Source organism: Carettochelys insculpta, chromosome 11 (genome assembly GCF_033958435.1).
Source record: "Carettochelys insculpta isolate YL-2023 chromosome 11, ASM3395843v1, whole genome shotgun sequence".
Taxonomy (NCBI): domain Eukaryota; kingdom Metazoa; phylum Chordata; order Testudines; family Carettochelyidae; genus Carettochelys; species Carettochelys insculpta.
In genome coordinates, this window is record NC_134147.1 from 16,570,031 (window position 1) to 16,597,643 (window position 27,613).

At 59.5% G+C, this 27,613-nt stretch overlaps 2 protein-coding genes across 3 annotated transcripts; both read left to right on the forward strand.

The window, feature by feature from the left end:
• The first annotated feature begins 349 nt into the window (after window positions 1–349).
• Window positions 350–15,934, forward strand: MTA2 (metastasis associated 1 family member 2). Its single transcript, XM_075004816.1, has 18 exons — window positions 350–556; window positions 2,914–2,981; window positions 3,515–3,608; window positions 5,261–5,378; window positions 5,586–5,649; window positions 5,897–6,014; window positions 6,166–6,268; window positions 6,354–6,453; window positions 6,718–6,906; window positions 7,092–7,166; window positions 7,284–7,342; window positions 8,229–8,326; window positions 8,470–8,609; window positions 8,900–9,128; window positions 9,204–9,293; window positions 14,153–14,277; window positions 14,533–14,681; window positions 15,050–15,934. The coding sequence occupies exons 1-18, from the start codon at window positions 529–531 to the stop codon at window positions 15,219–15,221; spliced, it is 2,019 nt and encodes a 672-aa protein (XP_074860917.1). The 5' UTR covers window positions 350–528; the 3' UTR covers window positions 15,222–15,934.
• A 1,814-nt stretch (window positions 15,935–17,748) lies between these two features.
• On the forward strand, window positions 17,749–25,773 carry TUT1 (terminal uridylyl transferase 1, U6 snRNA-specific). 2 transcript variants are annotated; one of them, XM_075004815.1, is made up of 10 exons: window positions 17,749–17,900; window positions 19,939–20,129; window positions 20,215–20,424; window positions 20,715–20,829; window positions 20,913–21,043; window positions 21,158–21,384; window positions 21,706–21,815; window positions 21,968–22,090; window positions 22,206–22,298; window positions 24,163–25,773. In XM_075004815.1, the coding sequence occupies exons 2-10, from the start codon at window positions 20,115–20,117 to the stop codon at window positions 25,242–25,244; spliced, it is 2,106 nt and encodes a 701-aa protein (XP_074860916.1). In that variant the 5' UTR covers window positions 17,749–17,900; window positions 19,939–20,114; the 3' UTR covers window positions 25,245–25,773. The 2 variants fall into 2 exon arrangements, with proteins under 2 accessions (XP_074860916.1, XP_074860915.1); XM_075004814.1 differs by lacking the exon at window positions 17,749–17,900 and adding an exon at window positions 19,257–19,358.
• The last annotated feature ends 1,840 nt before the right edge of the window (window positions 25,774–27,613 follow it).

Genomic DNA, 27,613 nt, shown 5'->3' on the forward strand with positions numbered 1-27,613 from the left:
CGGCCTCTCTGCAGAGCACCTCGGCGACGAAGTGGTTACCAGCTCAGTGCTTGGGTCTCCCGCCGGAAAGGCCCGAGCGGGGCAGTTTGTCCGGAAATAGCCGAATGCTGCAGTCTCCGGATTTAGCCGAAGATCGCCGGCAAAGCCCGAAGTTCTGGCCGGCCCCGGACATTTAGAGTCATTGTCCGGAAGGACTCGATCGCCGGGGGCTGTCGTCGACGCTGCCCGAAGCTTCGCCCCCAATTCCGGAAATATACGAACAGCACCGGAAAAATCCGATCTCACGCTGGGCTAGGCCGAAGCCGCCTCGGATATTTCCGGATTTTGCCGATCCTTTCCCGGAAACTCCCGAAGAGCGGCCGGAGCCGCCCGACGCCTCCTGGTCCCGGCCTTGCGTGAGGAGGAGGAGAAGAGCAGGAGGCGGCGGCGGCGGAGCGGGAGGAGATGAAGAGCGCCCGGGAGCGGGGTTAGCGCGGGCTCGAGCGGAGCCGCACGGAGGCACCTCCCCCACCATCGCGCGGCGGGGCCATGGCGGCCAATATGTACCGGGTGGGGGGTGAGTCTGGGGCCGGACCGGGACTGAACTGGGCAGAGCTGGGTTGGGGGGAGGGTCAGTGCGGGGCCAGGCCGTACTGAGCCGGGCGGGGGGAGGGGCAGTGTTGGACCGGACCGAGCCGGTGGGGGAGGGGCAGTGTTGGGTTGGACCGGACCGAGCCGGTGGGGGAGGGGCAGTGTTGGGTTGGACCGGACCGAGCCGGTGGGGGAGGGGCAGTGTTGGACCGGACCGGACCGAGCCGGTGGGGGAGGGGCAGTGTTGGACCGGACCGGACCGCGCCGGGGGGGAGGGGCAGTGTTGGACCGGACCGGACCGAGCCGGGGGGGGAGGGGCAGTGTTGGACCGGACTGGACCGCTCCGGGGGGGAGGAGCAGTGCCGGACCGGACCGGACCGGACCGGACCAAGCTGGGGGCGGGGGGAGTCAGTGGTGGGAGGGCAGTGCGGGGCCAGATGGCGCTGGGGAGTTAGGGGCTGGCTGTGGGGGTGAGTGGGGCAGGGCTCGTGTCGGGGACGCCGAGGGGAGTGGTGCTGTGGGGCAGTGGCTGGGGCAGAGGGTGAGCGTGGAGGGAAGTGGGACCAGACAGGGTGATGTGTCTTGGTCACTTCAGGATTGGGGACTGGGGGCGCGTGTTATGGTCCATGCAGGGGTTGATGCCCCTTAGTTCCCTAGAAGAAGAGGCTGTTCTCCCACCACATGCTGCATGCCAGGGTGGGGGGTGGCAGGGAGCAGTGGACTTGTTACGCGGGGGTTGGGAGGGTTGTTGGTGGGGGGCTCTGGGGTGGTGAGATGGGGCAGCTCTGGAGGGCCTGGGGAAGTTGGGGTCAGGTTGTGGGGACAATGGTAGTAAGGGGTAGTGGGCTAGTTCTGGGGAGGCAGGGGAATCTGGTGGTATAGTGTGAGCAGTGTTAAAGGTTGGTGGGGCCTGGGCACTTGAGGGCTCTGGCTGGTGGGTTGGTTATGTGGGGAGGAGGTAGATGGTGTGGACAGAGTCCTTTGGGGGCGGCAAGTCTGGTTACATGGGGTGAGGGTATTTCTCGGGTGCAGGGCCCACAGTGGTACCTGATGGAGGACCCAACTTCTAGGGTGGTCGGTTTGGCTGTAGGGGTCAGTGAGGTGTTTGTGTTTGTCGGTAGTTTGCTTGTGGGGCATAAGTGGAGTGTGAGGTACTTGGGGGGAATCTGGTTGTGGTTAGGTTGGGGGGCTGGGGGGCAGGGTGATGTCTTGAGTGTGGAGGGATTGTGAGCTATAGTGGGTGTCTGGTTGGGGGATGTCAGGGATGGGTGGGTTACGTGTAGGGTATTTTGGGTGCCTGTTGGGGTGGTGTGTGAGGAACAGTTGGGGAGTGGGAGGCAGTGGTGGGACGTGACATTTTAGAGCGGCTGGGGGTGGCTTGTGTGGAGTCTGGTTGGAGGGCACCAGTATTGGGAGATCTGACTTAGGATGCTGGGGCAGGGGTGCTCCCCACTTCCCATGCCCTGGCTGCGCATTCGAGCACATGGTGAGAAGCCCGTGGGCATTTGGTGCTGCACCTGGAGAGTGGCACTTTTGGGGAAGGGAGCTGGCATCTTGGCCCCCATCAGCAGGATGGGGTTTTTCTCAGGGTCTCCTTCATGGTGGCTCTAGTTTCTGAGGCCCTCTGCTCACACTGCCTCTGGAGTGTGTCCCGGGAGGGGATCCCAGCTCATACTTCCATATGTGTTATGTTGGAGGGTGGGGGATTATCTCCTCTTATACTGGCAGTGCCGTGCCCACACCAGGAGCAGCCTGTTCTGCCTGGGCACATGGCTAAGGTTTCTCCCCAGCCTGGTAAATGCTGCCCCGTCTAGCTCTTGCTGCCCCAGGTGGTAACCTCTCTTCAGCCACTGACACTGCCAATGTTAGACTGGACCCTGTCCAAGCTGGTGTTTGGGCTGCTGGCTGTGACTGGGAGCTGGAGGGGTCTGGGTGCTAGTGGGGGCAGGGTAGGGCCTTGGCTTGGCTGCAACCTGGCAATGTTACCCCTGTGGACAAGTGGCTGTCGGAGAGAGGAGTGTGACGGTGACAGGGAGGTGGGTACCTGCTGCCTGGGAGATGGAGATTGGGAGACGAACCCCCTGCTGATCAGGGCTTGGTCCAGGTTCGGGGCAGGAAGGCCCATGGGTATGCAGGATGCTTGGCAGGGGAGAATGAGAGGGCTGGGGCAGCCTAGATGAGGGGAGGAGATGAATGCCACTTTGGGAGCCGGTGGCACTGGGGCGGAGACTGAGGGGGTGATGTGTCCTCATGAGGCCTCTGAAGATTCAGCCTGGCCTTCCTGGGTGCCTGCCTGTTTCCTGGCTTTCCCCCTGACAGCTTCGGTCTCCGGTCTCTCTGCAGATTACGTCTATTTTGAGAATTCTTCCAGTAACCCCTACCTTGTCCGGCGTATTGAGGAGCTCAACAAGGTGAGGGACCATGAGACCACAGCCAGAGATTCTCCCCATCCCCTGCGCGTACTCCCTGGGGCCACAGAAGCACAGCCTGCACCTACGCCACCTCCCTTTCTTCAGCGGCCAGTCACACACCAGAGCCCCGCCTCTCTCGGGCAGTGGGACCAGAGCTAGACAGCCACACCGCAGAACTGGCCCCCTCTACTGGGCTTGGGCCAGGTGTCCCCTGTCCACGCCCCACCCACCCCAGAGGGTGGGGACCTGTAGCCAGGGCCCCTGCCAACAACCTTTGCAATTGGCAGCCAGATCCCCCTGTAGAGGAGGAATCCATTGGCCAGGCTGAAAGCTCCTCCTGGGGCGTTGCAACTGCTCTGACCCTGCCGTGGTGAAGTACAGGAGGGAACTGGGCTCCTCTGGAGGCTGCATTTATGCCCCTGCTGGGGCTGTACCGAGCGCTGAGGCTGGACTGTGGAGGTGGTAATGAGGGGCTCCCGGGAATCCAGCTGTGCCAGCCCCTGCTTCAGGTGTCACCCTGCTTTCATCCCCAGACAGCCAATGGCAACGTGGAGGCCAAGGTGGTGTGTCTCTTCCGGCGCCGGGACATCTCCAGCAGCCTCAACAGCCTGGCTGACAGCAATGCCCGTGAGTGCTGGGGCCATCCCTGCGGCTCTGCCGGCAGCAGGGTGGAGGTCCTGGGGGGCGCATGGGTCTGTCTCAGGCTAACGGGGGCGCGTCTGTCTGTAAGGGTGGAGTAGTCGGGGCCTGGAGCGTCCTGGGGTGTTGGGGAGCAGTGGGTGTGGGGTCGCAGGCAGTGAGCTGGGGGGAGGGGTTGTTGGGTGCAGTGGGTCTGTCTTGCGGGGGAGGATGTGGTGGCAGTGAGGCATGTGGGCTTTGGGGCTGATGGGGGGAGCAGCTTGTGGACCCGTCCCTGAGACGTGGGGCTGACATGTTGGCAGAGTTGCTGTTGCCTGAGGCTAGTAGGTGAAAGGCCCTGCCTGCCCCTCCCTGGGCAGCTCCCTGCTTGCCTGGCTAGGAGAGCTGCCAGCGCCTTCCCCAGCCCTCAGCTGCAGGCATTGGGAAGGGGTGGCACTGACCCTGGCTGCTCACAGTATGGGCCGGGGGTGGTTTTTGGGGTGACCATCCCCCAGCACACAGGGCAGTCGGGGTCTCGCGTCTCCTCCCCGGCACACGCTGGTTCAGCCTGCCCTGGGCAGCGCCCCAGCCTCTGGGACAGGATTGCAGGTGCTGAGGCTTTGTTCTTTCAGCCCAGGAGCCCTGGGGCGCAACACAGCAAATACCTCGGGCCAGACCTGTGCCAGGGGTGTGTCTGTGGGGACACAAGGTTGTTCCCAGCCCAGAGGATTGCAGGCTGGGAGTGAGGGGCACCAGCAGAGCTGTAGGTCAGGAGGAGGGACAGGGGCCGTGAGTCAGGAGTGAGGGGCTGCTGCCCAGCTCGCCTATACCCTCCCGTGTGACCCGGGGCAACACGGAGGCCCTGGGCAGTGCAGGGTTAACAGGCCCTAGGAGCTCTTCCTGTTGGGGCCTGTGCTGGCTGCTTGCCCGGGCTTGGGGTTTCCGGGCCTGTTTGGTGGGAGCTGCCCTTGACTCTGCCCGAGTGGGGTGGGCTGCACCCATGTGCCCTGCCCCCACCCCACAGGGCTTCCCACCACGGGAGCAGGGGTGGAATGAGCCCCGCCCCTCGCTGGGCTGCCGCCAACAGTGGGGCTGGGAGAACAATGAGCTGCTTGGCAGGGGCTGCAGCTTGGCCACTTCCTGGAGCGGGGACGGGCCACGTGCTCTGCTGGGCGGGGGGGCTGGGAAGGGGGGTGCTGTGTTCTGTGGGTTATTGGGCAGGGGAGAGTTAACCCCGGGCAGGGAGGGGTAAGTGGGGGAGGGGCTGTTCTGGGCAGGGCGGCAGGTGCTGCAGACCTTTGGGGTGTGAACGGGCGGGGGAGAGGGGAGCAGCAGTCCTGGTGGGTACCTGGGGATGGACGGCACCAGCCTTAAACAGGCTGAGGAGGGAGAGCTGCTCTTGCTGCCCCAGGAGCTGGGGTCTCTGGGGGGCCGACAGGGAGAAGTGAGGGGACTTGGGTGTCGGTGGAGCTGTCTGGTGGGGAGGTCTCTGGAAATGGGTCTTTGGGGTGGAAGTGAGGGGCTTGGATCCCTGGGGAGGTTCTCCTGGGGCTGAAGCCTCTCTGGGGCTCAGTGGTGGCGGCAGGATGCTGAGGGTGGGTCGGTCTGCTGGGAAGGGATGGGTGGGCCTGAGAGCCCCTGACCCTCGCGTCCTGCCACAGGTGAGTTTGAGGAGGAGTCAAAACAGCCAGGGGTGTCAGAGCAGCAGCGGCACCAGCTGAAGCATCGCGAGCTCTTCCTGTCGCGCCAGTTTGAGTCGTTGCCAGCCACCCACATACGGTGCGTAGGGGCCCTGTTGGGCAGAGCTCTAGGGCTCTCCTGAGGGAGGGGCCATCTCCCAAGTCTGTCCCCTCGGGGGGCAGCCCTGCACCAGGCCAGCTGCTCAGGGAGGGGTGTGAGCCCCGGGCAGGCCGGGCCCAGCCGCAGGTGGAGAGCCCCCAGGGCACCAGTCCAGCCTGTGATGTGGTCTGTGCTTGATTCCTTTAGGGGCAAATGCAGTGTGACGCTGCTCAACGAGACTGACATCCTCAACCAGTATCTGGAGAAGGAGGTGAGGGGCTGGGCCTGCGTGGGGCTGGGCCTGCAGGGGTCGAGGGGCTGTGCTCAGCTGCCTGGAACTTGTGAGGGGGAGCAGGGCAGAAGGAGGACTCTCCCTCTGGCCCTGCTGCAGGTGAGACGCCAGGGCCCAGCTCGCTGCCCTGGGGGGAGGATGGGAAGAGGAGCTGTCCCCCGGTGGGCCAGGGCTGGGGGGAGCCAGTCTGCTGAGGTGCCTGCCTCCCCCTGTGCCCCTCCCCTAGGACTGCTTCTTCTACTCGCTGGTCTTTGACCCCGTCCAGAAGACGCTTTTGGCTGACCAGGGGGAGATCCGGGTTGGGTGCAAGTACCAAGCTGAGATCCCCGACCGGCTGGCTGAAGGTGAGGGGGAGGACACCCCCTGGGCTAGGTCAGCCCCGCTCTCTGGGGGAGCTGTCCCCTGTGCATGGGGGAGGGGTGTGTCTCGCCTGCCTCTCTTGGGGGTGGGGCGGGGGGGCAGCTTTGCCTCTCCTGACCCGGCCCCTCCCCACAGGCGAGTCGGACAATCGGAACCAGCAGAAAATGGAGATGAAGGTCTGGGACCCTGACAACCCGCTGACCGACCGGCAGATTGACCAGTTCCTGGTTGTGGCTCGGTGAGATGCCAGCCCTGGGGGGTCTCTTAGTTCATGTGGAGCCCCCTTGGGCTGTGGGCTGCTGCTAACCTGTGTCCCTTCCCAGGGCTGTCGGGACCTTTGCTCGAGCTCTGGACTGCAGCAGCTCCATCCGGCAGCCCAGTCTGCACATGAGCGCAGCGGCCGCCTCCCGGGACATCACGCTGGTGAGGAGGAGATGGGGGTGGGGAAGAGGCCGTGTGCCTGTCTGAGTCCTACAGTGCGTTTGCCCCCACTGGCTGCTGGAGGGGTCCCTGCAGCCCCAGGTGACTCGCTGGGTGTTACGGGGCTGCAGAAGCTGCCTCCAGCTTCCTGTCTCAAAGCTGGAGGCCTCCGTCTGCCCCCCATGCAGGGGGTGAGGGGCTGGGCCTCTCCTGGGGTGCTGAGGGCAGCCAGAAGTGAGCCCTGGCTGATGGGCGCTTTCCCCGCAGTTCCACGCCATGGACACGCTGCAGCGGAACGGCTATGACCTGGCCAAGGCCATGTCGACCCTGGTGCCCCAGGGGGGCCCGGTGCTGTGCCGCGACGAGATGGAGGAGTGGTCGGCCTCAGAGGCCATGCTCTTTGAGGAGGCCCTGGAGAAGTATGGCAAGGACTTCAATGACATCCGGCAGGACTTTGTGAGTGGGGCTCTGGGTGATGGACCTGTCTCAAACCGAACTGCTCTGCCCTGGGGGCGTGGGCCCAGGGGACGGGCTATGAGCCGGGGGGACTGATCCTGCATTGGCTCGGGTGGGCGCAGGGGTGCTGGGGCTGGGCGCGTGGGCTGCCTGGGGCTTTCTGATCACTTCTCTGGCCTCCGCAGCTGCCCTGGAAGTCCCTGGCCAGCATCGTGCAGTTCTACTACATGTGGAAAACCACCGACCGCTACATCCAGCAGGTGAGCGTGGGCCCGGAAGCAGGGCTCTGTCTGGGCCGTCCGCCCAGAGCGCGGGGAAGGGCCAGGAGAAGAAGCGTCTCCTCCCCTCCCCCGCTTAGGCGCTGTCTCTGTTTGCAGAAAAGGTTGAAGGCAGCTGAAGCTGACAGCAAACTGAAACAGGTCTACATCCCCACCTAGTGAGTAACAGGGGGTTCTCCCGCAGAACTGGGGGAGCCGAGCGCGGGCTGGGCATGGGGGGGGGGGGGGGGGGGCCAGCCAGTCCCTCCCCAGGGTGTGGAGTGGGGAGGAAGCCGGCCACGCCCCGCCTGTGAAAGAGGGAAGTGAGCCAGCGCCAGCCCGTGCCACACCCCACCGGGGGTGTGTCCGTGTGTGGTTGGCTGGATGCAGGTCGGCTCCCCCTCCCCACCCCGGGAGCGTGCTGTGTGTGGCTGGGCATCAGCCTGCCCCTGCTACATGAGTGTGTGCGTGGGGGGTGTGCCACTCCGCTTGCTGTGTGTACGTGGGCACATGTGCTAGCCCCACCCCCCAGTTGCACCTGTGAGTTTGGGTGTGCCCCAGGCCTGCCCTCGCTGGGGGGGGCCATGGCACAGCAACCCCCACCTTGCTGCATGAGTGGGTGAGGGGTTCATAGCAGCAGCCTCCCGCGCCGGGTGGGTGAGGGTTCACCAGCCTCCCCTGCTCCTCTGCCGTGTATTCATCCATGTGCCAACCGTCCTCCGCCGTGTTCTTCATGCGTGTCCCTGCCCCCGCTCGCTGAGGGCATACCAGCCCCTCCCCTGAGTTAGTGTGTGCCTGCGCCTGTCCCTTCCCCGGTGTGGTGTGCGTCTATCCGCCCTGCACGAGCGTAATTCCCCCACTGAGTATGGGGTGGTGTTGGGGGGTTGCCCCTTCATCCCCTGCTCAGTGTCAGCATGGCTTGTGTGTGATCCCCTGCCCCGTGTGAGGAGTGGGAGTTGGGCCTGGGGTCAGCAATGTCTTCACCTAGTGCGGGGCGTGGGGAACATGCCATCCCCTGGCAGGGGACTAGAGCTGGGGGTGACCTCCTCTCTTCTCCTTTGGCAGCACTAAACCCAACCCCAACCAGATCATCTCAGTGGGCTCCAAGCCTGGCATGAACGGGGCCGGCTTCCAGAAGGGGCTGACCTGCGAGAGCTGCCACAGTGAGTGCTGCCAGGGGGCGCGGGGGGAAGTGCCCGGCCTGGGGACGCAGGGCTCTGGCGGCTGCCGTGGCTCTTGTCCCAGGGAAGGGATCCCCGGACTGGACTGCCACCCCCCTAACGCTGGAGTCTTCCTCTGCCCTTAGCCACCCAGTCGGCACAGTGGTATGCCTGGGGCCCGCCCAACATGCAGTGCCGCCTCTGTGCCTCCTGCTGGATCTACTGGAAGAAATACGGGGGCCTGAAGACGCCGACGCAGCTGGAGGGAGCTGCCCGCAGTGCCACGGTACTGGGCATGGCACCGCAGTAAGGCCTCCTGGGCGGGGCGTGTGTCGCGGCAGGCCCACGGTGACGGCTGCAGGAGTGGGTGGTTGGGGCCTGTGGTGCTGTGGGAACACCTGCTGGGAGTGGTTATTGGCTGGGTTGGGTGAGGGGGACAGGGCTTCAGGCTGCCCTGGGGAGGCCCGGGGTGGTGTGTGCAGAGATCATTGAGGTCTGTCACTGTCTGAGTCTGGGGCTCCTCTCTTCTCCCTGTGCTCGGCTGGGCCACGACCCTTCTTCCTTTCTGCACCGCAGGAGCCACACTCCAGGGGCCACATGTCGAGGCCGGAAGCCCAGAGCCTCTCTCCGTACACCACCAGCGCCAATCGAGCCAAGCTGCTGGCCAAGAACCGCCAGACCTTCCTTCTGCAGACCACCAAGCTGACCCGCATCGCCCGCCGCATGTGCCGTGACATCCTGCAGCCACGCCGTGCTGCCCGGCGTCCCTACGCCCCCATCAATGCCAACGCCATCAAAGCTGAATGTATGTGGGCAGGGCTGGGAGGGAGGACGCCGTGGGCTTCCCGGTCTCACGCCTGCTCTCTGCTTCCCTCCATAGGTTCTATCCGCCTGCCCAAGGCAGCCAAGACCCCCCTGAAGATTCACCCCCTGGTGCGGCTGCCACTGGCCACCATCGTCAAGGAACTGGGTAAGGTCTGTGGGCATAGAGCTTTGGGCACAGCAGGGGCAGGACCGAAGTCTGGCTCCGCATCTCCCAGCAACCCTCTTTCCCCTTGGGATGGGGCAGACTCCACAGTCCTCACCAGACAGCACTGCTTCCCACTTGAGCGAGGCTATTGGTCTGTGCTCTTCGAGTGCTTGGCGGTGCATCTGCCTGAGATCGGAAGCCCTTGTGTGCCCCCAGCTGTGGCCATAAGCAGCAGCCTCAGTTTCTCTTGTTGCCTTACTCTTCTCGCTGGCCACAGTGGCTGTTCCGAGCTTCACGCTGAAAATCCTTCGGAAGTGTCTCCCTCTAGCTCACTGGCAAGCAAAGGATGTTGCCCTTTGACTGCAGGGCCCCCTTCAGAGATCAGCCAGAACCCCTGGCTGTGAGATGCTTGGAGGGTCAGAGATGAGGGAAAACATCCCATAGATGAGAGAGAGAGAGAGAGAGTGATCCAGCAACTGAGGAGCAGTGTCTTTGGCTTCTCTCACCTGGTGACGTGGTCTCCTCTGTTCTGGAGGCCCTACAGCGTTGTTTCAGGAGCAGAATACTCAGACTGTGACACACTAGAAACTCAGAGCTCAGTGACCCAAGACCCCTCCCCCCCCCAGGCTGTGTAACATCCTTTGCTCTGGGGGGATGGTGACACCACCTGGGGAGAGCACACAGTGGAGCCAACCACAGATCTCTGGAATCTTCTTGGTACCTTCACCCCAACCCTCCACTTTTCAGTGGAGAAAAGAGAGAGGAAGCTTTTCAGAAGAGAAGAACTTCTCAGAACTTGATCCCTTTCTTGTATCAGAGGGGAACCGTGTCAGTCTGTATCCGCAAAACAACAAGTCCTCTGGCACCTTGTAGACTACCAGATTTTTTGGAGCGTAAGCCTTCGTGGGCAAAGACCCGTGCGTCTGCAAAGTGCTTATGCTCCAGTAACTCTGGTAGTTTATAAGGTGCCACAGGACTTCTCATTGTTTCACCTACCTTGTCTCTGGATCCCTAGTGGCTACTCTGAATCCCGAGGAGAGAGCTTGACCCCTCTGGGCAAGAGAAGCTTATTCCTTTACCTCGCCCCTTGTACAGAGAGCACATTACCAAGCACCGAGTCAGATGCTAACCTGTTAGAAAAGTAGCTCCCTTTATTGGTAGAATACTTGTAAGAGGCTAGACGCGATCACTGGTACAAACATCTCTCCAAGCAGCTGTGGTTCCTTTGGCTGTGCAGCTGGATCCATGGCTGTGGCAGCCCCCATGTTCTGGTCTCTGCCGCTTTTCCTGATTCTCTCCGGGCACCCTTCTCATGAAAACCAGTTGCAAGTGGCCTCTCTGCTTTGCCTAAGAGCAGGAAGAGGTTTCTGCCACTGATGGTTCTTCAATCAGGAAAAGGGTGTTCTCTTCCCGGTTTGAGAAGACTGAACATGCACACGTGTGCCATCCTGGACGGCAACCCTGGCATCCCTCATCCTTTCATTACAAGCTTAAGGTAGATTCCTGCCTCCCTCACTGCAGATGTGCCTCTGACAATAGGGGCCGACTTTTCATCTCTCCAGAGAACCAAGAGTCTTCACAAAGTACCTGATGGAAGCAGCCAGGCATCTGAAGAAACAGAACGTGGATGTCTAGACAGCCCCGTCAGGTGGTTTCCCTAGACTTTGTCATTAGCTTATTCAAGAAACTTGATCTTATCATAAAATTATAAAGGGACTCATTGGATCATCTAGTCCAGATCCCTGCAGTCCAGGCAGGGCTGCAGTAGCTAGACCATCCCTGACGTGTGTGTCTAACCTGCTCTTAAAACCTCCAACGATGCAGATTTCACAGCTTCCCTGGGAATTTTGTTCTAGTCCTTAACCACCCCCACAGTTAGAAAGTTTTTCCTATTGTCCAACCTAAACCTTCCTGGATGCAATTTAAGCCCATTATTTCTATTTTTGTTCTCAGGAGTTAATGAGAACAATTTATCCCTCTCTTTCTTTCAACGTTTTATGTACTCAAAAACTGTTATGATGTTCCTTGCCTGCTAGTCTTCTCTTCCCCAGACTAAACAAGCCCAGTTCTCTCAGTCTTCCCATAGAGGTCATGTTTTCTAGGCTTTAATATCTTTCATTTGATCACTTTAATCATCTTATCGCCTTCTTCTGCATTTTCTCCAGTTTGTCCATGTTTTCTGAGGTGCGTCACCCAGAGCTGGACACAACAATCCAGCCAAGGCCTTATCTGGGTAGAGTGGAACAGTTACTTCTTGCGTCCTGCTTATAACGCTCCTGCTAAAACATCTCAGAATGATGGGTGCCTTTTGTGCAGCTGTGTTATGCTGTTGGAGGATATTTGGCTTGGGATCCCCTCTAACCCAGATCCCTTTCTGCAGTGCTCCTTTGGAGGCAGTCATTGCCTATTTTGTACGCGTGCAGCTGATTGGTCCTCCTGAAGTGGAGTACTTTGCATTTGTCCTTATTGAATTTCATCCTCTTTACTTCAGACCATTTCTCCAGTTTGTCCAGATTACTTTAAATGTCAGCCCTATCCTCCAATGTACTTCCAGCCCCTGCCACCTGGGGATCATCTGCAAACTTTAAGTGTATTTTCATTGTCTAAATCCATTGATGAAGCTTTTGAACAGAACTAAACCCAGAACTGCTTCCTATGGGACCCCACTTGATATGCTCTTCCAGCCTGACTAAGCCATTGAGACCCACCCAGTGGGAATGATTATCCAGCCAGGTATTCCACCCATCTGTATAGTATCTCTAGCTAGACTGTATTTCCCTGGCTCGTTTATGAGGAGGTCATGCCAGGTGGTTGGTGTGACCACAGTTTGTCCTTGGCAAATCTATGCTGACTGTTCCTTATCTCCTCATTATCTTCTAGGCATTTGGAAATTGCTTAATTATTTGCTCCATTATTTTTCTGGGTACTGAAATTAAACTGACTGGGTCTGTAATTCCCCGGATTGGCCTTGTTCTCCTTTTTATAGACTGGCACGGTATTTGCTGTTCTCCAAACCTCTGGAATCCCCCCTGCCTTGATTATGATGGACTCCAGCAAATCATTACACTACTGATGGTTCCTAGGAGCAGACCTTCTGGAGGAGAGATTTCCCCAAACAATCATCAGCCATTGCAGTGGCCTCAGGAAATGTGGCACTTTTCTCCTGTCCAGTCTCTGCCCATAGCACATACTGGTTCAATCTCCAGAAGGTTGAAATACTTGGTCTAAGCCATGTTATTGAGCCCAATAGCCTAAGTTAACTGAGTAGGGATGAGTGGTCTCTGCTATGCAGAAGGTCAGATTAGATGATCTGATGGTCCTCCTGGTTTAACCTCTGTGGCCTCCCACATAAAATTAAATCTATCAGACCTGGTGGGAACCTGTCCTTAAAGCTTACAGTGCTCTCACGTGATCCTGTTAGCCAGGTTTCTTCTCCCATCGCAGGGCTGGCTCAAGTCAGTGTATTGCCCTACAAAATGAATGTGCACATCATGGTCCTAGTTTGTTACTCTGTCATTGTTCAACCGGTGGACAGAATCTCTGCATCTGTGTCCTTCCACCAATCGAAAGACCTCAGTCCCAGAAGCTGCAGGGCCAGGCTGGGGTACTTGGATGGACCAGCTTTAGCTAGGAGAACCATCGTCTCGAGGGGAGATGGCTGCTTACAGACATTTCTGTGGTTGCTGGATCTCATTCAGATGTCACCTCAGCTGACAGTAGCCCTTCCCTTTTGTCCTGACTTATCCAGAACCATGGCCAGATTTTCCCTCCAGATGCAAACATAACTGCCTAGTTGTGTTGGCTGCTGGTCAAGGTCCACCTTGCAGCAGATAGAGCCATCCAGCCCAGCCAGGTGGTAGCTTCTCCCTCTCCCCTGCCACTGTTCCTACAACAGTTAAAAAGCCAAATAAAGACCAGATCTTGTGTGCCCGCCCCACCGCGACCTCCGAGTGCTCTTTACAACATCTTACTCGCAAACCAGCTCTTCCGGTGGCTGTTCCATCAGCCAAGCACGTCAGCAAACTCCCTGTCCTGCCTGCTTACCCCACTATAAGTTTTTCTTGGGGTGGCAAGACCATCTCTGACACCCACTTTAGGAGAGCCACTGAATTCAGAGACTGAATGAATGGGGCGAATGAAGCAGCTCCAGGGCTCTGCTCTCTTGCCTGGGTTACCTTTTGGGTGCACTAATTGGCCTCCCAAAGGTGCAAGTGGTCTCTTCCCAGATCCCATCTAAATTGGTTCCCCATGGTTATCCCTCCGGCAGGCGTTCCCTCTTCCCAAGTATTGCAGCTTTCACAGCCCTGCGTCAGGCTGCCTCCTCTGCATTTCAGGAACCTTCCCTGGGCCCGAGCTCAGCGCAGCTGCCCTTGGAGTAATCCAGTACCCTTTGTCCGAAGCTGGGTCCCAGCCTGGGCTTTGAGCCCAGGTGCCATGTTCCAGTCGTGTCCCAGGCCACTCCTGGCACCTGGGAAGTGGGATTACCGGCCAGGCATCTAGGATGGGAGCCACACGTGGGAACAATGGGATGGTCGCAGCCATGGTGCCCTTCCTACCTCCAGATGGGTGGAGAGGGAACAGGGCAGGCAGGATGCTGATGTGCTCCCAACAGGCACTGCTGTTCAGATGATGCCCATCTCATGCGGGGTCAGGGAGATAAAGGAGGAACCTCATGGACACCACCCCCCTCAAGCCCCCCGTTAGTGAATGCCCAGGGGGAGGTTGGCGTGCAGCTCGGTGGGGGGGCGGGGCAGTGCGGCATTGTGATTGGGGAGGATGGTGGTGGGTTAATACAACAGTTGGGGGAGGGGTCAGTGAACTAGGCTGTGGGACGCTCACGGTGCTGTCTGCTTTTCCAGCTGCGCAAGCCCCTCTGAAACCAAAAACGCCACGCGGCACCAAGACCCCCATAAACCGGAACCAAATGAGCCAGAGCCAGAACCGGGGCCTGGCTGGCATCGGGAGCAAGCGGGCCTATGAGAGCGTGAGTGGGGTGGGGGGCAGGGCTGGCATGAGTGACTGGGGGGGTGCTCGCTGTCAGAGCATTCTGCCTGGCCTCCAGAGCCCCATTTCAAGGGGGTGCTGCTCATGCAACTGCTGGGAATCAGGTTAGTGGGTCCCAGCAGAGAGGAGGGGGCTCAGCTGAGGGCTCTGAGCTGATTGGGGGCTGGGGTGGGGTCTATGCAGAGGAAGGGGTAAGGCCCAGCTGATGGCCTGCGATGGTCTGTGATTGGTGCAGGTGGCAGGGAGCGGGGTCCCATTCTCTGCCAATGGCCGGCCCATGACCTCAGGGATGCGGTCGAGTGCCCAGCCAGCTGTCAAGCGTCAGAAGCTGAATCCAGCTGATGCCCCCAACCCTGTTGTCTTCGTGGCCACTAAGGACACCAGGTACCTGGGGAGTGGGGGGCAGAGAGGGTCACAGAGGACAGGTCCCACCAGGCACCGTAGGGAGTCATGGCAGGTGGGGGGCAGGCAGAGGTGACGCTGAGTAATGGGAGGGGATTGGTAGGAGGCACCCCAAGCCGACTGGAGGAGATGGGGGACTTCAGTCTCACCCCGACTCCAACCCACTAGTCTCTGACCCGGGGAGGGCACAGCATGTGGTCTCTTTGCTCTGACTTGCTGCCCTCCCCCAGCTCAGGCCCTATCTGACTTGCACCTGCCCAGCCCTGCAGCTGCCTGCGGGTAGGTGGAGGGGCTCTGACTGTCCCCCCTCGCAGGGGCTCCCGCTCTGACCTGCTGCCTGTCTCCTGCAGGGCCCTGCGCAAGGCTCTCACCCACCTGGAGATGCGCCGAGCTGCCCGTAGGCCCAACTTGCCACTCAAGGTGAAGCCGGTGCTGCCCCTGCGATCCATGGTAGCACCGCTGATGCCGGGGCCCCCAGCCCATCCTGCCAGCACCAGTGAACCCATCATCCTGGAGGACTGAGCCTGGCCCACCATTTCAGAGCCACATCTCCCCGGCTCCAGAGCCCGTGTGTGCGCCAGGCTGGGCGGCAGAGCCTGGGTTCCGCTTGCCCCTGGGGGCCGCCCCTGGGCCCCAAGGGCCCTGCCCGGGGTGGAGGGAGCTGGGGCAGGGCTTGTACTTTTTATATTTTTTTATTTCCACAAACTCCCACCCCCACTGCAGGGCTGGAGTATTTGTGTCAGGAGCCGGGGGAGGGTTAGTGGCGGTGGGGGGGTGGGGGTGGGGGCAGGGGCTCCATCTTCCCCCCCTATGCAGTTACTACTTGTCTTTGTTTCCCTGGGTTAGTTCTGCTGTCTCTGCTCCTCATTTCCCATAAGCCACAGCTCTGCCCCCCCTCCTCCCTGTCCTGCCCCCCTGCCCCCTCCTCAGCCAGACCTGGGTTTTGTACATGATCAGAGAAGAGAGCGAGTCTGTTTTTTTAAGTCCACCTGTAACCAGTTCTTATAGCAGCCAGGAATAAACCAATGCCTTTTCTTCACCTGCCCGCTGCTGGGGGGGGAGTGGGGATGTGGCTGGGTGCTCAGCTGGGGCGGAGGGACAGGAGATGGATGGAGCCCACTAGGGCAGGGAGCCCCTTGTGTTGGGATGGTGCCTTTGGTCAGGCTGGTGCATCCCATCGTAGGGCTCAGCTCTGTTCTCCCCGTGTGGAGGTGGGGAGGTGGCTTTGGGGACCAGCTTGTGGGGATGCAGGGCTGTCAAGCAAAGAATCATGGGCCCCACCATCTGAAGTGCAGCTCAACGCCAGGCCAGGGCCAGTAGTTTAATGTCCTAGTGGAGGAGAGGTGCCAGGGCCAGTCCGCCCTTGGATCTGTGTGGCTACCCAAGAGAGCACCTCTTGTACTGCCTGCCCGATCAACTGCTTCCTCCACCCTGGGACTGGCTATTCTGGGGCCCTGGCTGCAGCCGCCCAGAGCGCTCCCTGATGTGGTAGGATCCTAGAGGCTGACCTCTCTGTGGAAGGGTCTTGCACAAACAGAGGCCTGCTCTTTGCCTGGCTAGGGAGTGGGTGTACTCCACATCAGCCCCAAGCAGGGAGGTGGCGGGGAGCGGGCTGTGATCCTTAGTCTAGCCCAGGGAGCTTTGCCCTTCCTTCAAAACGGTATCCCCCTGCCCCCCTCCCACATGCCTGAAGGTCAGGGGCACGGGCTGCTCTTCAGCTGAAGTACCTTGTGATAAGTTCTTGCTGCAGGCAGTGGGCTTCCTGGGAGTAGGGCTCAGAGTGGTCAGAGGCCTGGGCTGGTGGCTTAGCATCCAGCCCTACACCCTCAGGCATGGGAAGGCCCCATCCCACAGCCATGTTGTGCAGGATGCAGCAGGCTGTGAAGATGTGGCAGACCTTGAGGGGGCTGTACTGGAGCACCCCCCCAGCATAGTCCAGGCACCGGAACCGGCCCTTTAGTGCCCTCACCGTCCGCCCCACCACAGCTTGCGTGGCCATGTGTGCTATGTTATATTGCTGCTCAGCTGCGGTCCCTGCCGCTTTCACCGGTGTCAACAGCCAGGGCTTGAGGGGGTAGGCGCCATCCCCTGTGGAGAAGCAGACACCACGGTTACATGATGCAGACAGGTTCTCCCTGATTGTCCCACCCCTTCTCAGAGCAGGCTCCTGCCTTGAGGACAGGCCCTCTCCAGTCCATGGAATGCCAGCTCCACTGAGGGGCAGGAGCCGGCTCAAGGGGCTTGGGAATGAAATAATGAGGGCCCCTCCCCCACTTCGGCACCCTGGAGGTTGCAAGTCTCCATGAAGGAAGGGCCTATGGAGATCTAGCAGGGGTGGGCAATAATTCTGATGGTTGTAGGAGGGGTTGCCACTACCAAGAATTTGGTAAGTGGGCAAGGGGCGCACTCTTACATGATGATTGTGAGGGTACAGGATCTGGGATGGAGGCTGGGTGCAAAATGGAACTTGCAGTAAGGGACTGGAATGTAGGAGGAGGTGTGGCAGGGAGATGGGGTGAAGAAGGTTGTGATCTAGGGCAAATGATGGGTGCAGAGATTTGACCTGGAACAGGAGGGTGAGGTTCAGGAGGAGCAGCAGAGTGTTTTCATGGGGGTGGGGCTGAGTGTCAGAAGTAGACTTTGACCAGGAGACTTACCTAGGTGGCCCCTGACCAGCAGCCCAGCCAATTTCTCAGGCAGGTTCCGCACCTGCCCAGCCTTGGCAGGGCCATGTGCTTCTGAATAGCTGCTACTAGACTGAGGGGTGTGTGTGCACCAAACAGGAAGCACCCCTTGGCCAGAAGCCAGCCAATGGGATTTGGGCACAGCATGAAGCCTCTCACCCCCTTGGGCTTGAAGCTTTTGTAAAACAAGGTCCTGAAGCAGCTTTTCTGAGTGGCGTGTGGGGGCAGGGCTGGCAGAAAGCCTGCCTGAGACCCTCTGCTGCATCCAGGGGTTGGATCTGGCCCACAGGCCTTATTTTGCCAGGCTTTGGGATATAGTGTTCCCCTATCCCTGACAGGATTTTTTTGAGACAGATGCCAGAACTTGGGGGTGGACACGCCCTCAGGGCTCGCTGCGCTTGGCAGGGTATGCAGGTGACCTGAAGCTGTCATGGAACCTTCACCACGCAACCTGTGTTGGAATGACCTTGGCCAATCTCACCAGTGAAGCTTGGACAAGGGCTCACCGCTGGGACAGGTAACCTTGATTTCATCCCTGGGTGCTAGGTGCAGACAGAGCTGTGGTGAGGGGCTGGGACCTTAGTTACTCTGCACTTCTACTTTGGTGGTGGACAGCCAAGAGGTGCAGCCACCAACAGAGGGAGGGGCCCCAAGGCCATGGCTCACCCAGCAGCCAGCCATCCATGTTCTGGTGCCCCTCAAAGATGGTCCTGAGGCTGGAACAGCTGAGGATGTGGGCATCTGACACCGAGCCAGGGAACTCGGCCACCACATGGGTTATCATGCCCTGGGCATCACACACCAGCTGCATGTTCATGGAGTGGAAGTGCAGGGGGTTGCGGTAGAGGTTCTCATGACCTGAGGGGGGCTTGAGGCCCACATGGGTGCAGCCCAGCGTGCCCAGCACGTTGGGGAAACCAGCAATGCGCAGGAACTCCTCCTTAGTGCGGTCCTGCTGCCGAGGCTGGAAGGGGAAGCGGATGTAGGCCTTGGCACGGCGGGTCAGGGCGGTTGTGACTTGGGAGACACAGCGGGACATGCTGGCCTGGCTGATGCCAGCTGCATCGCCTGCTGGGGTCTGGAAGGTGCCCGAGGTGTAGAAGTTGAGGGCGGCCGTCACCTTGACGTGAACAGGCAGAGCGTGGCTGCGGCCGGTTGAGGGTTGCAAGTCGCGCTCCAGCGCGTGGCACAGGTCTCGAATCATCTCGGGGTTGAGCTGGTAGCGCCGCATCACCTGCTCCTCTGGCATGTTCAGGAACTGGATCCGGGGCTTGAACACCCGCTCCTGGGGCACCCGCCGCCGCCGGCGGGCATGGGCACGCTGGGCCAGCAGGTACAGCGCCATGGGGCAGTGCGGCCGCCCGGGGGTCGCCACCTGCCCACGGGACGGGACGGGGCCGCGGGTGTTTGGGGCTGGAGAGAGGCGCAGGAAGGGGGTTGCCTGGGAAGCCGGGTCCGCACGTGTCCCTGAGCGGGGTCCCTACTCACGCGGGTGGGAGGAGGAGCCGGGGGTGGTCGCTGCTTGCCCCGGCCAGGAGGGTGGAGCCGGAAGGGGTCCCGGCCGGCCCGGAGATATTTAGACCGCAGGGTCCCCACGTCCTTCCCAGCCAGCGGCTGCCGCCGCCAGTTCTCCACGGACCCTGCGCAAGACAGCTCCCGCCAATCAGCGAGCCCCTTCGTGACTGTAACTACGGCACCGCCCCTAGTTACCCACGCTTATCGAATTAACACCGCCTACCTTGGGGAAGGGAAATGGAACGGACCGCTTCCGGCGGAACTTATACTGGTTCCCTCTGTTTCCGGTGGGAGGGCTTCCTAGCTGGGCACTTCCGGCGGATGTGCTTTCAGGGTAGCGCAAACTAGGGATGGAACACTTCCGGTGGCGCGGAGTTTTGGCCTGCGATGGAGCCGGATGTGGAGTCGCTGCCCCGCGGAGGCTTCCGTTGTCGCCTCTGTCATGTGACTGCGGCTAACAGTGAGGGGGGGAGGGTCACTGGGGTCTCGAGTCACCCAGGGGTGGGGAGTGTGCTGTTAAGCGGGCCCTGGCTTTGGGCGTCGGTCTGGGCCGGGGGTGAAGCGTGTGGGGCGCGCAGGGCCCGAGATTAGAGGCTGGTGGCAGAGGCAGAGTTGGACTCATGACACCACTCGGGGCAAAGGTCGTGGGAAGTCTAGTCCTGGGGTCAAAGGTCACAGTCGATGGGAGGAGGGGGCACCTTTGGATCATAGCCTGGGTGGGTTGGTGTCCAGTCATTGCGCAGGTCATGATCACAGTCAGTGTTGGGGTGTATGTTGAGGGATGCAGGGTTAGTGTTCTGGCAAACAAAGCAGTATTGTGGGTGTCAGGCTCTCCATCTAGGTCCAGGGTCACAGACTGCACGCGTATGTGTTAGGCCAGAGATCACCATGTGGGGGTTTTCGCGTACCTATTGCTTCTGCGTCAGGGATGGCAATATTTGAGAGAGTGGTAGTTTGAGAACAGCCTGACTTCCAAACCCAGCTTGTCTCTGTCCTGGCATTTCCCTGTCCTTCCTGAGCTGCATGTACCTCTCCTGCAGAGCCTAGCCTACATGATCACCTGCGGGGAAAAAAGCACCAGCGGCTGGAGAGCTTGCGTGCCAAGCGTCAAGATCAGGAGCTGCGTAGTGTCTTTGTCAGTGGCTTCCACAAGGGTACATCAGCCCCTGAGCTGAGTGAGTACTTCCAGGCCTTTGGAGACGTGGCCAGTGTGGTGATGGACAAAGACAAGGTGAGTCCTGTGGCTAGGTCAGGGACTTCCTGGGGGAGAGGAGAGGCGTTCCCTGCTACTGACAGGTTGTGCTTTTTGCCTACAGGGGGTTTATGCTATTGTAGAGTTGCAGAACCAGGAGGTCATGGAGAAGGTGCTGGCCCAGTCTCAGCATTGCCTGGGGGGTCAGAGGCTGCGGGTGAAACCCAGAGAGAAGAAGGAATTCAAGTACATGCCTCCCAAGAAGCAGAGATCCGCCCACCATGAACAACTGCATCCTGAAAAGCTGGCCCAGGTCCTGTGCCAGGCTGATGATGTGAGTATGGATGGGGGCTTGGGGCCTGTCCTGACACCCAGGTGCAAGGGTGGCTGCTGAGCTGTGTGGTGGACAGACAGTCCCCTAGAGTGTGTATGCAGGAGGTTCTGAGGTGTATGAGGCTGGGATGATTCCTGGAGTTGGGGGTTGGGCTGTGTGGTCCCAGGGCTTGGCCTGGTGGGGAGGAAGGATGATGGGGATTCTGAGGCGGATGGGGGTGGGGTTTGGGGCTCTGTCATCCCAGGCACATGTTGATAAGGGTGTTTGGTGTTGCCCCGCCACATGATCAGGTGGATGCCCAGATGTCACAGCTAGTGCAGCTGTTTGAGCTCTCGGAGAGCGAGAGGCGGCTGCGACACCTACTGGTCACTTTGTTCCAGGAGGTTTTCTCAGAGTTCTTCCCTGGTAAGTCCCAGCTTGGTTTGTGCGCATGCCTGTCCCTGCCCCATGTGCGGTTGCTATGACCTTTGCCCCCTGTGTGCATGCAGGGTGTGCCATCCTCCCCTTTGGCTCCTCAGTGAATGGGTTTGACATCCATGGCTGTGACCTGGATTTATTCCTGGACCTGGAGAAGACAAAAACCTTCCAAGCGTCTGCAAAGGCGCCCCAGGATGCACAGGTGAGCAGGGCTGGTAACAGGGAACCCTGAAAGAATCGGGGAGGCACTGGTACCAGGGGCTTTTGCAAGTGGGGGGCATGATGGGTGCTGGGCACTAAGTGCACCCCCTTGCAGGCCGAGGAGGGGGCAGGGCTGGACTCTGACTCAGAGGATTCCATCTTGAGTGACATTGATCTGGCAACAGCCACGGTGCCCGAGGTGCTGGAGCTGGTGGCAGCTGTGCTGCGGAAGTGCGTGCCAGGCGTGCACAGCGTCCAAGCGGTGCCCAGCGCCCGCCGCCCTGTTGTCAAGTTCTGCCACAAAGATTCGGGGCTTCTGGGAGACATCTCCATCAACAACAGGTACAGAGCCTGGAAGCAGGGCCCATAGGCCTGGCGTGTATGTGGGGGGTGGGGAAGAGGGCAGCTCCTTTGGTATCTCTCCCATCTAGACTGTTCGTTCTGGACAGGGTGCATAGGTAGCTGTTAACCCCGCCCTGGGGAGATACCAAGTATCCTGGCTCCACGTCCGAGACTTGTTCACCAGCTCCAAATGCGCAAGGGGCTGCCCTTGGCTTTGTGGGGGTGGGCTCTGGAGTGCGAATTGGCGAGGGTTGGGGGGGCCTCGATGGCAGGTGGGGGGGGTGTTGCTGCTGCCCCCAATGCGTCCCATCTCCCTGACAGGCTGGCGCTTTGCAACACGCGCTTCCTGCAGCTCTGTACAGAGGCCGATGAGCGGGTGCAACCCCTGGTCTACGCATTGCGCTACTGGGCCAAGCAGCAGTCCCTGGCGGGTAAGGCCTCCCCTGACCCCTTTTCCGCATGGGGGTACATTGCTTGGACTTCATGGGTCTCCAAACAGGTTGAGGTTGGGGGGTGCACGAGGCTAAGATTTGGGGGCAGGGACATCCCCATGCATTTGTCTAATAGCCCCATCTCCTCTCAGGAAACCCCTTTGGGGGCGGCCCGCTTCTCAACAACTACGCGCTGACCCTGCTGGTGGTGTTCTTCCTGCAGACACGCAGCCCCCCAGCCCTGCCCACGCTGGCCCAGCTCAGGGAGCTGACAGGTAGGCGTCACGCAGCAGGGCACCCAGCTGGCTTTGCTGCATTGTCCCCAGCGCCCCCGGGGCAGTGTTTGTCGTACCCGGCCCTTCCTCATCGCTACTTCTGTCTCCTCCCCAGGCGATGGGGACAAGGCCATTGTGGACGGCTGGGACTGCAGCTTCCCCCAGGATGCATCGCAGCTGGAGCCCAGCGCCAACACGGAGAGTCTGTGTGAGTGCCACAGGGAGTGGGGGTGATGGCTTGCAGGACAACCCTCCTCCCCATGCATGCAGCATATACCTGGGCTTGCCACTTGAGCCCGGGGGGGCTCATCCTGCCTGCCTGGGAGGGGGTTGGGAGGAGGACGCTTGGGAAAAGGACATGTGATTGTCCCAGCTTCCAGGGGTGGTGTCTCTTCCCGTTGTGCTCTGGGGTGGGAGAGATGAATGAGTGTTCTCCTGAGCTGTTGCCCCAGCATCCAGCCAGCCAGATCCCCTGCTGGCAGCCCTGGTGGGCAGGTTCCTTGGGACCACTGGGGGAAGGAAAGAGAGAAAAGAATTTCTCCTTCTCCAGCTCCCTATACGTCCTGCAGGCTGAGAGCCCAGTGCCATTGTGTTCTCATGACTCTACAGAGCTCCTGTCTCCCCACCATCACCCTGCGTCTTGCGCACCTGGCTCTCCTCTGGCCACCCTGAGTTAGCCGTGCAAAATTCTCCGGCATTCGCTGACTCCAAAGCCCACTTTTACACATCACTGGGCTGAAAACATCACCTGGTTTATTTAGTCACCTCCACCCTTTCCCAGTTCCTAGGGCTGTGGTATAAAACGCCCAATATTACCTCTCCGTGGGCTCCAGGCTCTGCTCCTCGGAAGACTTGGGGCAAATTCCCATTCCCCGTGGACTCAGAGCTCACCTTTGCAGGTTTACAGGGTCTTTTCCTGGTGAAAGAGCCTTACATGGTAGTATCCTGCTTAACTTCTAGTTAGTAGCAATCACCTAAACAGAACACACACGCTGAGCGTTGGATGCGCCCCACTCCCAGTACAGCAGATGAACAGTCCTAGAGAACCAGACAGGATCAGATCATCTGGGGACTCCAGCTTTGCACAATGTGATCTGGCAGCTCTGATTCTGAGGCTGGGTCCTGGAGTTGGTGCCAAAGAACTCCCTTTTGTACCCTGGTTTATATGGAGAAACTTGAGTTTTGCTTAGTTGTACCTTAACCCAGGGGAGAGCAAACTTTTTACATCAGGACCTGATTTTTGTCCCTACAATTAGCAGGCCCCTCCCCCCAATACACCTCTGTAATGTAATCCAAACCAACAGCAATTTTCGTTACGGTCATGTGGGGAAAAAGCCCTTTCGGCCCCTATCAGAAAATAAGTCTGCACAATGTAAAAACGTTATGAATCAGTGTATAAGTGCAAATACAAGGACATAAAATCGGTAACAGATTTCAACCTTTTTAAGGAGATCGATGAGCCTGAGACCCAGGAGCTGATCATGCTACGCCCCCCTGTTATGAAATTTCATTGCCCCCACCGAGGGGCCTTCATCTTCACCAGTCCTTTTATTAAAATATTAACCAACTTTCTAACCAATCCTAACCTCTAAAGCAGTTCTTCAGTCAGTTACACCCCAACAACCGTTAATTGACACTGAGCAAAAATTATTCAACATACAAACAAAAGAATCAGACAGACATCCAGATTAATAGAGAAGGAGGGAGCCGCAAGACAGAACCACAGAAGTACAGATTTTACAACCACAGTTGTGATTGTCTTCAATCAGGCGGCTAATTGTAGAGACAAAAACCAATCAAATGGGGTTGCCCCTCCTGCCATGGTAAGATCTTTGTTTGGCGGGTGATGATGGGCACTGGTAAGACAGAGGTGCCAGTAATGCATTGTGTGAATGTAATTTTGATGGGATGTGACTTCTGCTTCTTGGCCCGTGGCTGCTGCTCTTCTAACATGGCTGCAGGCTTAAAAAGGCCTCAGCCGTTACCATCCGGCTTGAGGGAAAGGCCTGACCTGACAGCTGGGCTTACCCCACACAGCCGCCCACCTCTCAGCTGTCTGCATCTCGCTGCAGGCTCCCTTCTGGCTGAATTCTTCCGTGTCTTTGGGGACCACGACTTTGCTGGCTGCGTGATCTCGCTGCGGGAGGGCCGGGCGGTGCCCCTGCCCAGCTTCCTGCTCACAGAGGCGGGTGCCAGGCTCAAGCTGGGTCCCTTCAACGTGCAGGATCCCTTCGAGCTGAGCCACAACGTGGCAGCCAACGTCAACGAGAAGACAGCGCTGCGGTTCCAGCGCTGCTGCCGGGACGGAGCCAAGTACTGTCGCAGCCTGCAGTACCAGCGCAAATCCAGCAAGGGCAAGGCCTGGGGGCTGGTGCGGCTCTTCCAGCCGGGGGTCCCAGAGGCTGGGGAGCTGGGCCCTGACGGCCTCCTCATCAGCATCCCCTTGACGCTGACGGCACTCTCCCCTGGGAGCCGGGAGCAGCTGGGCCAGGCCAGGGACTTCCGGCGCTGCTGGTTTGGGAAGGTGTGTGCTGCCATCACGTGGGTGCTGCAGGACGTGCTGAAGTGCAGCTGCACGGGGCCTGCAGGCGAGTTCCTGGGGCAGGAGCCCCCAGAGCGAGGGGGAGGGGAGCAGCCCACAGCGGGCTCCAAGCACCCCAGGTCTGACGAGGGGGGCAGCTTGGCTGTCTCCCCAGCTAAGAAGAGGCTGAGAGCAGAGGGCCCAGCCCCAGAGGAGTGGGAGTGTGAGAGCTGGAGCTGTGCTCTGTGGCACCGTGTTTGGCTGGGCCGGCGCCGCGTCCGGCGCCAGCTCCGGCACTTGGGCACCCCCCAGCCAGACGCGGAGCAGGAGGCTGGATCCCTGGAGGTGGAGGAGAAGGTGTCAGAGGCCATAATCCAACAGGAGGGAGATTCCAGGGGGCCAGAGCCGTTGCTGAGATTCATAGCCTGTGCCCGCCTGGGTGGGGGCCAGGAGGACACCCGGACCCTCCTGTGCTTCACCCCAGCCCCCCAGCAGGGCCCCCTGTTCCAGGACTTCTATCACTTTCTGCAGGGCTTTCTGCCCAGAATGGTGGAGCGGTATATGGGCCGAGCAGCCGGGGAGGGAGGCAGTGACAGCCATGACGGTGCCCTGAGTCCAGGGGTGCTATTTTAGATGCTCTTTTCTGTGTCTGTACTGGTGACTGGGACGGGAATAAAGGGCCCAGCCCGGTGCCTCTCTGAGCTGTGCCTGTCCCGCTGCCGGGGATGCGGGATGGCTGACATCTTGACTTGAGTGGGGAGCGGATAGGCCCCAGCTGGACACAAACTTCTCATCTCCCTGCCCGGTGAATTTGCTGCTCTCCCCCGCCCATCGGGCTCCCCAGTCACTGGGATCGGATGCACCCGAGTGGGGCCGCGACTTCCCTGAGGGCCAGTGGGTATGAGGGTGAGTCTAATACAGTTGGCACCTGCTGCAGGTTGGTGGGAGAAGTTGTGGACCAGGCAGTGAGGGGCCTGGCTCTGGCAGTTCAGCCCTGCTGTTCATTCCTGTGCCCCGGCAGGCGGTTTATGGGAAGCGGGCTCGAGGGGGTGTGCTGGAAGGGACAGGACTGCGAGAGAGGCATCTCTGAGCAGGCGAAAGTGCTCCCCTGCCCGAGGCTGAGCTGGCTGTGCCCTGGCCTGCCCCCCGCTCTTTTTTTCCACATCCACTTCGGAGGGGGTGTGCGACGCGGGCTGTGCGGCACATCGCCTTGGTATTGGTGCCTGTGCAATGCAGGGAGGGCTGAGGGCGCTGGGGTGGGGCTGGCGAGGAGGGGTTTGTGGTGTAGACTTTCTCTGGGGCAACGGGGGGAGAGACTCCACCCCCCCAACTCCCCATGTGGCAACACCAAAGCCTAGAGGAGGTGCCTCCCCGCATGGTGGCCGCTCCAGGGGTGGGGTCAGAGGACAGCCGCAGCAAGTCCAGCTCTGAACAGGATGCTGTGCAGCTCCGTAGCTTATGGGGAACTTGGCTGTCCCCTCCTAGCAGTTTAGGTGGCGCCTTCCCCAAGTGACATAGGTTATGGGGCTGGGGGAGGGACTCTAGTGCCAGCAACTTTCCTACTCAGGGGAAAGCAGGTGAGGCAGCATGGGTGGGAGGGAGTGTCCAGAAGGGATATAGCTCCTTTTCCCCAGTGTGTCTCCTGCGTGCACCAGGCCAGAGGGACTTCACAAAGCCAGGGATGGGGGTGCGGGGTCTTGCTAGTTTCAAGCAGAGTCCTCCAGTACAGTACTCTTATTTAACACTGGTCTGTGCAGTCATGTTACAAACAGGCTCAACGAGGGCATATACCTCTCACACAGAACCACGGGGTGGGAAGGGGCCTCAGGAGGTCATCTAGTCCAGCCCCCTGCCCAAAGCAGGATCAACCCCCACTAAGTCATCCAGACACGTCCACTCGCTTGCCCATCTTACAAGGCTTTATTGCAAAAACCAAAGGAACCGAGCTACTGCTGAAAGAAGCATTCTGCAGCTGCTTGTGCTTCCTAGTGCAGACAGGGAGATCACCAGTGCACCTTAGATCGCCTCGCTGAAGCATCAGAACTGACCTCACAAAGAGCCTCCAGGAAACGGCGGTGTTCCATCAGTCAGCTTCGCCATCCCCGGTCGTATCCCCCAGCGTACCGAGAAGTGAAAGCCAAGTAAAGCAAGTTGACAGTTTTACCTGTCCAGCAGCACGGTCTCCAGTGATGGTCTCTTCACAGAGAGACTGCAAACAAGATACTGGTTGGTCATTAAGAAAGCTCCTGAAAGCCCACACCAGAACCCTCTCAACAAAAGTTAAACTTCAGGATGCTTTTGTGCTTGTGTTTCTTGACAGCTGTGAGGTCTGGGCTCCATACAAGTGACGTATTGAAAAGCCCGAGGCCTTGCGCATGCTGCCTCTGTCATGGAGCATAAAACAGGTTCATGCTGAGGCCCCTCAGCTTGGTTTCTGAATGGTTTGTGGGCTCAAAAGAGCCACCCATGACTTTAGTGTCTGTCTCCGTTCGTACCACCTTCCAGAGCCGAGTGGGCAGTAATTTTCAGAGTGGCTACTCTGCTGTCCTGAGTCAGGTACCATCCATGCTGCAGAGTGGAGCAGCTCTGCTGCATCTTCCTCTCGCTGCTCTGCAGAGGCAGGGCAGGGGAACATCCTGACTTCAGCATTCCCCGCTTCCCCCCTCTGCACAGCTAAAGGAGGAGCAGCTCAGCTGCAGCCAGAACCCCTGAACCAGTCACAACACTTAGGGCCCAGACCAGGGTTGCGGGAGGGGCAGCTGGACACATGCTGCTGACTGTAAATATGCACACTCTGCTCACCAACAGGGCAGGTCAGAGAGGAAGGCTTGGCAGGCCAGATCTGGACCCCAGGCCTGGTTTTCGCCACCTCTGTTCTATGTACAGCTCTACCATGACTGTCCCAAGCGTGGATGGGGAAGGAGGAGATTTGGGGGCGGGGTTAGCACCCCCTGCCCAGAAATCAATCCCAGCTACAGAAACGTGAATGACATTTCAACCGA